The following is a 13,050-nucleotide window of genomic DNA, read 5'->3' as shown; positions in this document are numbered from 1 at the left end:
TTGATCTTTAGAAGAAGTCTGTGAAGGAGGTGGGACAGGTACTAATATTCCCACTTAGAGCTGGAGCAGAAGCAGAATTTGAACCAGAGTCCAATCCCATGGGCTTCTTTTGGTACCGTGAGAGGTGTTCAGGCAGAAAAAACCTGCCACGAGAGGAAATGCTGCACCTTCCAGTACACCTCTGTGTTCTTTCCCTCGGGCTAAACAAAGCTCATCTGCGCAGTAACTGTAGAATCCAAGGGGTGTATCATGAAAAGTGTGTGGACAGCATCAAAAACACCAGTGCGTATGCTTCCTCATTAGCTTCAAGGCCTATGTGTGACTCACAGGACTATTCATGAAACATGACCAAGCACCACGAACTCATCCACGGGTCAAGTCTGGATGACCACACCTACGAGCACTGCCTAGCAGACTGGATTTATTCAGGCTGTTTCAGGGGACTGTTTCTATACAGGAAAGATAATATCTCAGTTCTCCCTTTCCCATTCAATTTGGAGTTTAGGAAGAGGAATGCTTAGAGAACCTATCTATTGATTTTTATCTTTCATTTAACAAATAATTTCAACCTCATTTTAGGTCCAACTTAGTTTGACTAAATTGAGGTAAACATGAACCTCAACTTGGCCTTGGGATCTCTATAAGCTGAAGTTTCCAGCACTGGCCTGGGAGATGGGAAATCCCAGTTCTACAGAGATCTGTCACAAACCCGTTGTATGCCTTGGGCAAGTCCCTTAACCTCTCTGAGCCTCAATATTCTCATCTGTAAAAACAGGTTTTCGGCCAGAAGGTATCTGAGAACATTTACCACTGTGCTTCTATGATTTTCCTCCATTTAAGTATTTGCATAAGTAGTTATGTAGTAGAAACCAACCAAACGCATTTCGGGGGGCTTAGCAAAGCCTCATTCCTGAAGCCGGCTCCCCACCTCGCCCCCCCCCAGCCCCCCACGGGGTGAGAACAGAGCTGTGGAGGCTGTTGCCCAGCACCTACTTCAGTCCCGGATTCCATCTCCTGGGAATGGGTGGAGACGCGCCCCAGGCCCTCAGTTGGTGTCCCGGCCGGGGAACGGCTCTGCTGCACCAGGTCTGGGAGATTGATGTGGCCAGCGAAGCCATTGCTGTCACTGTGGCCAGATCGCTTCTTCTCTCCAGACGTCTGGGGTGGGGCACAACACATGGGGAGCATTAGACAGGGATTAGAGAGGGGGGGGCAAAGGCCATGGAGCGATGTCACCCCTCATAAAGCACAGGCACAGTGGTCTCCAAACGGACCCGCCGGGGTGTGTGGGAAGATAACCTTCACATTTCTGTTTTACTAAGAAAATAAAGAAGAAGTTAAACTTCGTTACTATTTAGCATATGGACTGACCGTGGGGCCTTTGCTTCTGCCTTCAGGGCCACACAGGATGTGGGGGTTCCCTGGGGGAAGACAGGAATGCCGCACGCAGGTGGAGGGGCTGAGCACCCAAGGTCTGCATTTGCATGGTCCCCTTCTGCCATATTTGTGTGTGTGCCTGTGAGCACACCAGTTAACTGGACTTGCAGATTATATGACCAGGTCACAAGACACAAATCCACAAGACACACACACATGACCTAAAATATTGCTGAAACGAAGAGGTTGGGATGAGATAAAGCTAAGAATCCATGTACCATGTAGCCCAAGAAAATGCAGAGATGATATCAACCAGACTCACAGGGCTCTTTGTCAGTCGTGAGGTCAAAACAATGATTAATGAGTCAGATCTGATAGGAGTTACAAAAGAAAATGTACTGAAATAATCTACAGATTATTTGAAACTACGGGTTTATGTCCGTTATTAATATTGAAACTCTCATAAGCAATTATGGTGTCGTGTAGTAAAAAATGGAAGTCATCATGACTAGCAAAGCATTTGAAATATTGTTTATGGTATCCCTTTTTAATGTCCTCTCAAGGTATTTTATAATATACATATAATATGTGAAGTAGGACACACGCATGATTTGTAAATAAATACACTCTAATTATGGGGCACCTGGGTGGCTCAGTCGGTTAGGCGTCTGACTCGTGATTGTGGCTCAGGTCATGATCTCATGTGAGATCGAGCTCCACATCGTGCTTAAGATTCTCTCTCTCTCCCTCTCCCTCTGCCCCTCCCCAACTTCTATGTGCATGCTCTTTCTCTCTCTTAAAAAATAATACATTGTAATTATGTGGCGTGCTCTAAAATTTTTACTGTTAGGGTTGTATGACCTAACAAGTTTGGAAACCACTGCCCTGGAGAGTAAAGCCTCCTCCCAAAAAACCCCAGGGAAGAAATACAGGGCTAAAAGACAACTCCGCTTCCTAAAAAGCCAGTGCCCACCCTGTAGGCCTGGCTAGTACTGTGCTTCCTGACTTGACATTTATGCGACCAACTCACTGAGGTTTCTTAGAGCAGACCTAAGTAAATGAGTCCCTTCTTTGCCTTTGCTTTCATTCATTCACTCACCTAACATTTCTGAGTGCCTACTGAGTGTGACACGTTTTGCTGAACATGGAGGAATGAGCCAGGATCAGGGTAGGCAGAAGCACTCCTCGCCTTCTTTGGGGCTGGCTGGCATGGGCTCACACTGGCCTGACTTCCCCCTTCCAGAGCCTATCCTGGTCTTGCAAGGACCATTTGGTACCTGCTTCTGGCTAAAAGTGAAAGGAGGCACTTTTTGGGGGGAGACGAAACAGATCCCCAAGTTCCTGAAGGGGTTCATGTAAGGGGTGTTGCCAGGGAGCCTGAGAAATAACTGGAAAGCAGAAGCATGCTCTGTTTTTTGGCAGCATGCTCCTGGCCTGCAGGCTGCCCTGGCGAGGGGTGTTTTCTGGATTCATTCTGTCCTGGTGCTCATCCGGGTACTAGTGCCGGTTCTCAGAGCTGAACACTTTGTCTTCTAAATGATATTTATGCGGTTCAGTCCTGATTCATCCCACTGTCTCCAATTTTATGTGTACTGGACAGCTTTTCCTTCCTTCCTTCTAATTTCTGTTCAAATACTGAAAGGCTTTTTAACATTTCCCCCCAATCTCCCAGTAGCATAAATCACACATAGTGTCTCTTTAGAGTTTCACGGGTTCTCTATTCTATCCCTAGCATTCTGCCTCAAGCCAAGAACAGCTTATCAAAGAAAGACCTGAAGAGGCTAACAAGGGAAAAAGGCCCAGACGGTGAGAAGCCTGAAGGAATCCAGTGGTGACCCCCGAATCTCCCCACTCTGAGTCATCAGCTTTTGTCCCTTCGGCCAGCTCCTCAGAGTTAAATACCTTCTGTGCGCCAGGCGCTCAGCTGGGAACGCAGAGATAAATGAACAACAGCCCTGCCCCCTAGGACCTCCTTGCAGAGCCCAACCATTTCTATAGTCTCTCCACCCTCACCATTGCCATGGGGCTGGGCACTAAGCTGTCCCGACTAACAATATGTGTCTGGGACCACGCCAAACGCTTTAGGTACGGTATTCCACACGGTCCTTAAGATAACACCATGGGTTAGCTTTCATTATCCTCATTTTACGGATGGAGAAACTGCAGTGCAAAGAGTTCAGCTGACTTGCTCCAAGCGACACAGGTTCTAAGTGCTGCATTCGGGGGCTGCCTGGTAGCAGAGCCCAGGTGCTTTGGGTGCTGCCACACGAGGTGGCTCTGCTCTCGGCCATAGCTGATCGGACCTGGAGTGGACACCTGAACGATGCAGGATCAAATTCCCTTTTGCATTTAATGTTGGGGCCGAGAGACACTGGTCAGTTTCTGCTGCACAGCTGAACTGGGTGGGAGGTGGCGCCTGTCTTGCAACTGGGGGGCAGGGAGAAGTGAGAGCTCATGCATGCAGAGGGAGAGAAAGCGGGCCTGTGGAGTAGAAAGAACAAAGGAGCAATTGGAGGAAAGAGAAATGAGGGAGAGGAGAGACAAGGCATCGAGGAAAGCAGAGATGAGGGTAAGGAGAGACAGGCAGTGAGAGAGCCAAAGATAGGCACGGGAAAGCTGCCTGGGTTCCTGATCCTTTTTAGTTTCTGGTTCCAGCCCTGCACAGAGTCCCAACTTACTCTTTGCCTTTGGATTCCTTGTATGAAATACCTCTGAATTTTTAAGCCTCTATCTCTGATACCAACCCCACCTTTTCTCCCCACTGTAAGCTGTTTTAAGTGGACTCTTTTTCCTATTATTTCCTATTATCAGCTGGTCAGTAAGAAAGATGCTATGGACAGAGGCCCATGGAGTCCCACAAGGGGCTTCAAGGAGAAAGGGAAGGCTGAGCCAGACCCACAGGGATCTGCTGGGTGAGGAGTGGGCAGCAGGGGCAGTGGGGAAGGGAGAATGGCTCTTCCAGCAGATGGGTCCCTATGGACGAAGTGGGAGATGACAGCTGGTGTGGTGGGTTCTAGAACTAGAGTAGGGCAAGGTCCTACAGGGCCATAGGATAGGGAGAGAGAAAACCACAGGGCCTGGGTGTGCACTAAATTTGTGCATCTTGGCAAGACTGTGGGTAGTACAGCCAGTATCCTCTGGAACCATCTTGTCCACTTAAGTGAGAATGCTGACATGAGTGAGTTCAACTTGATGTCCATCTTGGGGAACTGAATGATAGCACCCTATAAGCTAAGTTCTATTATGAGTTTTTCTTTTCCTACTCTTTTGTCAGGGACATACTTTTATTTGCATTCAACTTTTTAATACCTGTACTTTTAATGGATTCCAACTCAAGGTTTGTTATTTTAAAAGCTCACATTTGGGAAAGGTGGAATTTTAGAAACTGAGAGACAAAAAAGATTTTGGGCCCTCAATAGATCAAATTCATATAAGACACTGGTGAGTGCTGTTTTCAAAGTGATTGGCTGTGGTCATAAAATCCTGGAGTGCTTTAAATAACATGGAGCCATTTGGATATGTCTGGCAACTGAATTGAAAATGTGCCTCCTGATAATCTTATTCAAGGTATTGACTCTGTCATAAAGACTCAAGCAAATTTTCAACTGCGTTAGAAATCAGAGTCCTTTTATTTGGAGTCAGAGAGTAACTCACTCCGGAACATTTTCCCTCAAGTCTTCCAAGTAGCAAGTTACGGTGATAGCAGCCGTCCACACTTGCAATGAAATTATCCACACACCACACTGGGAGATTTATACACCAGCACTATGCAATGTCAACTGCTGCAGCCGAGTCCATTTCTCATTTCAGGCTTACATGATAGGACTCTTTAAAGCCTACTTCAAAGATTCAGCAAGGCCATATAATGAAATTCTCGCAAGTTGCTTTGGGAACTACTCTTCCAGTTACAGCCCTACTGCCAATTATTATTTCAAAGGCCTTATTCATCTCAAAACTATAGTTCCTTTCTTTCTTGGGAGAGCAAAGCCTGCTATTACGGTTTCCCAAACTCTCCTGGCTGAGGAATGACAGATGATATACATTGTTTTCAGAGGCAAGAGTGGGGAGTGATAACGAGTCAAAGAAGAACTCCGTTCTCTGGTGACAGTGAGATAAAATAAAATAGAGTTGACCCTTGAACAACATGGGGGCGAGAGGCACTGACCCCCGGGGCAGTTGAAAATCCGAATAGAACTTTTGACTTCCCAAAAGCTTAACTCCTGTAGTAGCCCACTGTTGACTGGAGGCCTTATCAATAACACGAACAGTTTATTAACACATATTCTGGATATGTATTATACACTGTATTTTTATAATAAAGTCAGCTAGAGAAAAGAAAATGTTATTACGAAAATCATAAGGACAAGAAAATACAGTTACAGTATTAGACTGTATTGAAAAAAAAAATCCACATGTAAGTGGATCCACACAGTTCATACTCGTGTTGTTCCGGAGTCAACTGTGTTTACGTTAACTGAATGCTTACATGTATTAACTCACTGAATCCTCCCAGTCATCTTTCTACTATTATTTATGAAATTTTATAGATGATAACACGGACCCAAGGGGACATCAAGTCATTTTTTGCCCGATGTTACCAGCCATTACTTTCCTTCCAGGCAAAGACTTGGTGGCAAACTTGCAGGATGATGATGAAGTGAAAAAGAAGAGAAGACAAATTCTGATTTGTCAAGGCCCTTCCGGTTGGCACAGGCCCAGTGAGGACGCGCTGCCTGTGGGAGGACATGCCCCACCCCCACCGCAATTGAAATGATGTGCCTGAGTTTAAAAAAACAAAATCATACAAAGTGCCAAGGTACATTTTCAAGTAGATCTGCATATTTCTTTGTTCTTTCATCAACATAGCTTAACAGCCTTTTTAATGTTGACCTAATTAGATAAGATGAAATCACCCTTTCTTGGAACTTCTAAGAATTTTCTACATAAAATCCACAAGAATAAGGCCATGGCGGGAGTAGGCATAACAAGGCCTCGGATGCTGCTGAGCGAGACCATTCATTTCTGTTTTCCTGCTGTAGGAAACATCTGGATTTGGCAGTTTTATATCCTCAAGCTCAAATTCTCTATTCCGATTTGCATAGCTCCTACTGAAGAATCTGGACTAATGTAATTAAGTCACACTGCAGAAGCTTAGAAGGATACAGGAAAGGAGGCGGTGGACAATTAAAATCACTCAGCCATTGAGAAGCATGGGTCCCCCCTGCCCCTGGCCCCCATTCACAAGGCTTAAACTACACGCCGTAAGCATTCTCCGCGAAAGCTCTAATATCGAAACCACTTAAGAAATGCACTTCCTCTGCACAGTTTTTATACCAGCTTACCTCTCTTATCATCAGGGTTCCTTCTCTTGAAATACTGCTGCTGAAAGTGTCCGTGTGAGAGGTCTCCAGCCCATGCGTGCCGACCATTCCCACATTGTACTGCTCGGTGCTCCCGGGGCCTCCTGTGGGTCTGAGATGGGAAGGAAGGATATTAACAGCAATGTATGTTCAGGGAATGCCCGTTTCTCGGTGTCCTGAACAGGTGTCCCACTCCCGCAGCATCCCCTCCCTGCCTGCTCTCCATACAGCAGCCCTAGCGAGCAAGCTTCAGACTCTCCAAGAACAAAACTGCCCGCCAGGCTCCACAGGGTTTCTAAGCCCTCCCTACTCCTTCTTCCACCAGCAGGCACCCTGACCTGCACTTTGCACATGCTGTTCCCTCTGCCTGGAAAAATGTCCCCCACCCTGGCTCTTGGCCAGTTGCCTCTCATCTTAATGATACTTAAGTATTGATATTTCATCTTAAATGATAACTTCCCTTGAGAAGGCATCTCTCAGCACCTAGGTCTTATCCCACCAACCCTACTTCTTTCTCTTCACCCTTTGTCTTATTCATTCTCATCACAATTTGTGATTCTTTATCTTTTTGAGTCTCTTGTAACTTTTGCCTTCAGTCTCATTAGAACATATGCTTGTGAGGGCAGTCTTGTCTCTGCTCATCATTGTATACCCAGTGTAGAGCTGGGCACAGAGTGGGAAGGAGTGCAACGCACAACCATTTGATCAATGGGTTTTACATTATTTACGGAGAAGAAATATCAATTAAGGGCATTCTGGCTTACTAGGACATCCATCAGCTAGGCTATTTACCAATATGCAGTATGTTTTAAAACCTCTTGTAATGACTCCACACCATGGTATATTTATTTTCAGTTTGTTTCTTATTCTTGTGTTTAAGATGTAATGGAGAAGGTAACAGGACCTTGACATATACCCTGAGAGCGGAGACTGATGTGAGAGCATGTGTCCTGGGGCACAGATCATAGCATCAAGGAAAACTGAGAACCAGGTAGGTGATGTGGTTCGTCCATAGGATTTCAGTTTCCAATGTGGTCCTCACTGATACCTTGTATTTGTTTTATTTTATTTTTTTTAAAGATTTTATTTATTTATTTGAGACAGAGAAGGAGAAGGAGAGCGTGTGCATGAGCAGGGGGAGGGGCAGAAGGAGAAGCAGACTCCTGGCTGAGCAGGAAAGCCTGACGGGGGGAGGGGGCCTCGATCCCAGGACCCCAGGATCATGACCTGAGCCAAAGGCAGACGCTTAACCGACTGAGCCACCCAGGCACCCGCAGCTGCCTCTCTTTTAATGTGGGTTTATTAAAAATAAAAAAGGTATCAAGGCTTGTTTCTCTCATTAGGTATGTTAATTGTATCTTTTACCATTTTGTTCTCTTAATTGTTTCTTATGTATTCAAAAAAATCTTTCTGGTCTCTTGGATTCGATCAAGTCCAAACATTTGATGAAATATTCAATTCAAGAAAGAAGAAACATGCCAGATTTCTGACATCTCTGGGACAGAGAAGACATATGTTAAGGATCCAAACAAAGAGGTGAGAAGATGCGAAGATGAGTCCAGACCAAAAAAATGCGTAGCAAGATGCTTACTTCAAAACTACGAAACTGGAGCAGTGGATTGAATGAATCTAAATATCAGTTAGAACTGGTGTGTTTGGGAAGAAATTCCAAAGAAGCAATTTCAATATTGCATTTGCAGAAAGGAGACATTGATAGTGTCCCAGAGACATGGAAAAAGAAATCGCTTCAATGAATGCCTGACATATTGCCAGACTGGTCAATCAGAATAGTTGTCAAAACTAGGATATCTTCACTCATTTATTTGAAAGTTTATCTTACCTTGTATGTATTTTTTTTTAAGCCGCCTTCAATTCTTGTTTGGGACAAGATGGTGTGATACAAATAGGTCAATAAATGAAGTATTTATAAAAAGCCAGAGCCTTCTAGGAAGGGGGTCACTTCCCTTGTTCACTCAGACATTCTTGGCCACTGTCAGAAGGCACCACCAGGCTGAGAAGTGTACAACTGAGTTCCCTTTCACCAATAGAGAGCTTCACGGGAGTTCAAAGGTCAAAGCTATTTTGGCCCCACTTATGTTTTTTTTACCCTGATGATGTTTGATTCTATCCATTTTAATCAGAAATATGCCAATATGAGTGAAATTTTCATTAAAAAAGATGTTTTCTAGAGCTAATTCCATTAGGACAACTCCTTGATCAATTTTCCATATGCCTCAGTTAAACTCTTTGCCAATTTATTTACTTTCATTATTATGTTACTAAAATTGTCATCATAGGATCCAATTCTTTTCTATGTAGATTTTATAACAAAGATTTAGTAAACCAATCAAAATTTTTATCCATATCATCTTTCAAAGGCTTCTGTGGTCACTACTTCTACCGAGTACAATTTGTCTGGATCAGTTCTAAAGGTGTCAATTTTATTTTATTTTTTATTTTTTTGAAGATTTTATTTATTTATTCGACAGAGAGAGAGACAGAGAGAGCAGGAACACAAGCAGGGAGAGTGGGAGAGGGAGAAACAGGCTTCCCGTGGAGCAGGGAGCCCGATGTGGGGCTCAATCCCAGGACCCTGGGATCATGACCTGAGCCGAAGGCAGACGCTTCACCGACTGAGCCACCCAGGCGCCCCTAAAGGTGTCAACTTTATTAAGAAGATTTGATTCACCTGTCCATTTTTAGTCAATAGCAAGTTTTATAGGGCATAGTGTCAGCCACTATCAGTTTGATCTCTTGCTGAATATTTTTACTGAGATTATTTTTTTCCTGGGTCCATTTTATACTTAAAATTTTATGAGTCAGAACTGCTCCATCTATGATAAATTTTTATGGTGAACAGTTCGGGCTGTTTTGAGTTTTTAAAAATATCATTTCTACTAGTAATATTCCTTATAGATTGAATAAAAGATAATAATCTGTATTTCTTCCTTGGTCAAATTGATTTAGAATGGTGAGCAATTTCTCTTAGTTTAAGGTTTTCCTGGTATGTAGGATTGGTCTATTTTATTATGAACCTTTTATACACATTTGCTCATTCTGTGTACACTGTATTAATTAACCATATCATTAATTTTTCTGGTACCAATAATAGCTTTGACTATGGAAAATTCCTACAGACTTCTGTATGTTCCAAATCACCTCTCTATAGAATTCTTTTTTTTTAATTTTTAAATTTTTAAGAAGTTTATTTATTTATTTAAGTAATCTCTACACCCAGTGTGGGGCTCAAACTCACAACCCTGAGATCAAGAGTCGCATGTTCTTCCAACAGAGCCAGCCAAGTGCTCCCAGAATTCTTTTTAAAAGGCATGGTACCTTCCTTCAAATACTAAGGTTCACTGTTCAAACTGTTGCCCCCTATACTTGACTTGTAGCATCTGAAGGACGCTCCTTAAGTCATTTCTTAGCTCTCAAGTTCAATGACTGCTCTTTGATAGTTTGGGTATTTGGCCTCTTGTCTGTCTACTATTACTGACCCTTCCACTCCATCCTTTTCTATTCCCCTGACCATGTCACTCTTCTGCTTTCAACCTTCAGGAGCTCCCAATTAACCAGAGGATAAACCTGTGGCTTACAAGCCTTCTTTTATCTGGTCCTTGCCTATTTCTCTGGCTGATGTTTTCAACACCCCCTACCTTCCATTTTTAACTTGAACAACATGTGACTTCTAGTAGTTTCCTACACACATCATGCTACCAAAACCGTTGGGCAACTTTAGTCTATCTTCTCGTCCTGAATGGTTCTTTCACACTCTCTGCTTCCCTCTGGGTAACTGTGGTATAGGTGGCTCTCCACTCTGCTTCCACATTAGCCTCTGCACACCGCTAACCATGCACTCCATACACAGTCCTGCAATGGTCAGATCTCAGTATTGTTGGCATCTTCAGTGCCAACCACTGTCACAGGTAAGTGACACCCAATAAATGTTTCATAAGTCAACAAAGGCTTTGTTCAATAATTCTAGCAAACATTTCATTCAAGTTTATTGTCAAAAGATAGCTCTTTTATGAATCGATGAGCAATCAGCTATGAGAATTATTACCATGTTTCAAGTGTCCTGAATAACTAATGTTTTGTCTTTTTAAAATTTAAAAAGTAATTTCAGCATTGGATCACTTTTATATATGGGTTATGCCAAAATAATTTTCTTATAATTGCTATTACAGGATAACCAAAAATTGGTTCAGGTATGTCACTGAACCTCATAGTATGGAGAGTGAACTTTGATATATGCAAATAAAAATAAATCATTTAGGGGGTTGGTGGATCCCAGGAAAGAAGGCAGACTGGGAAAAGAGAATCTAACTGCATTACAAAGGTATTTAAAAAATCTCACAGAGTGGGGGATGGGGGAAAGGTTGACCTTTGTAACTCTGGAAATAAATGGAGTCCCATAAGACTAAAGGTAAAAGGAACTGCCTGTAAGCACTGCACTCTAACTGCTAAAGTTGTTTCCCATAGGCATACAGGTTAAGCATTCTGATACTGCTATCCATGTGTACCAGAAGTGAACACTAAGCAAATGTTGGCAGATTGTGAGAGCCTGGTTTCCTACTGTTGGAGTGGGAATTTCCAGGTAAGGAAGGGGAGGGGGCTAGAATGATCCATGTGTTAATGAATCAGAGTTGGAGATATCAGGATAAACTTTTATTTAATGTAATACAGATGGCTATAGGTAGAAACATTTATAGATATGGGTACATAATGGGTTAGTATACACATATATATTTCCTTGCTCTGTCAGCTGAGAGTGCCTAGAAGAAATGATACATCAGTAGCAATGAGCACACCTAGTGCCCAAATCTTGGTTCTGATATCATTCTTTAATAAAAGGAATCAAGGGTCCCAGGAGAAATAGCTGATTCCAGGACTAGAGCAAGAAATACGCAAGATAAGCCTGGAGCGCCTTACAGTGTCAGAAAGTAAGGAAGTGCTTGACTGGGGTGTGTCAGCCATGGGGGGTATAGGAGCCAACTGAAAGAGCTTCCCGTGGTTGAAGGTAGAATAATTTAAGCAGCAAAATGAAGTATTGGATCATAACCCAAAGTACAAAATAAATATCCATGAGTCTATATTGATATAAATAAATGACTGAATAAATTAATAAATGGAGAGGAGATAAATCTCTGCAGAATAATTTCAAATAAATTATGTAGAGACTCCATCCAGAGGAACATAACTCCTCACTCCTTAAGTGCAGGCTGTGCACACTGGCTTCCTTCCAAAGAGTACAGTGTGGAAAGGGAGGAAAATTACACTACAGTAGAGACACCTGACAAGCATTACCTCAGCCAGATGATCAAGGTCAGTGCCAATAGTCCTAAGTCACATTTATAGTACATACCCTTGATATGAAGTGATAAAAAGGACGTGACCTCTGTGATCTTTCTCCTCCAAATCCATAACCTTAATCACGACAAGAACATCAGATAAATTCTGGTAGAGTGGAATTCTATGATATTCGTAATTAGTACTCCTCAAAACTGCCAAGTTCATTAAAAACAAAGGAAGCCTGAGAACCTGTCACAGCCAACAGGAGTCTAAATAGATATGGTAACTAAATAATTAAATATAACATGGTATCCTGGATGGGATCCTGATGCAGAAAAAAGGATTTTAGGTAAAAAGTAAGGAAATCTGAATGAACTATTAAAGTATATCAATTTTGGTTTATTTTATTTATTTTTTTTTTTAAACATTTTTTTTTAAAGATTTTATTTATTTATTTGAGAGAGAGAGAATGAGAGACAGAGAGCATGAGAGGGAGGAGGGTCAGAGGGAGAAGCAGACCCCCTGCTGAGCAGGGAGCCCGACGCGGGACTCGATCCTGGGACTCCAGGATCATGACCCGAGCCGAAGGCAGTCGCTTAACCAACTGAGCCACCCAGGCGCCCTCAATTTTGGTTTATTAATTATAACATATGTACATACTAATGTACGGTGCTTATTATAGGGGTAATTGTGCAGGGGGTAGGAGGAGTAACAGGGGAACTTTGTACTATCTGCTCAATTCTTTTGTGAATTTAAAACTGTTCTAAAAAAATTAAGTTTATTAATAATAAAAGAATGAAAAAAAGGCAATAATTAAAAAAAAAAATACTCAGGCCAAACATTTTATAGTTAAAGTAATCCTTTGTTCTAAAAATTATTTCCAAGGTAGAGTCTGGGTGAGAACCATTAGTTGTTCAAATTCCTGTAAAGACTATAACAAAACAAAACAAAACACGTCCACTGATTAGAAGGAAAACTATAGGAAATTTACTGTGATTAGGTCACAGGTTTAGAACAGTAA

General features: G+C 42.6%; 1 protein-coding gene across 1 annotated transcript in view; it reads right to left on the bottom strand.

Moving 5' to 3' along the window:
- The window catches only part of TNIK (TRAF2 and NCK interacting kinase), a 381,266-nt gene that overhangs the window by 16,873 nt on the left and 351,343 nt on the right, over window positions 1-13,050 (bottom strand). The window contains exons 23-24 of the mRNA XM_021702658.2: window positions 6,720-6,849; window positions 994-1,158 (exon numbers count right to left, since the gene is read on the bottom strand). Of these exons, the coding sequence (XP_021558333.1) occupies window positions 994-1,158; window positions 6,720-6,849 (295 nt within the window). The remainder of the gene's footprint in view (window positions 1-993; window positions 1,159-6,719; window positions 6,850-13,050) is intronic.

This window comes from Neomonachus schauinslandi, chromosome 1, assembly GCF_002201575.2.
Source record: "Neomonachus schauinslandi chromosome 1, ASM220157v2, whole genome shotgun sequence".
Taxonomy (NCBI): domain Eukaryota; kingdom Metazoa; phylum Chordata; class Mammalia; order Carnivora; family Phocidae; genus Neomonachus; species Neomonachus schauinslandi.
This window is presented reverse-complemented; position numbering and strand designations above follow the sequence as displayed.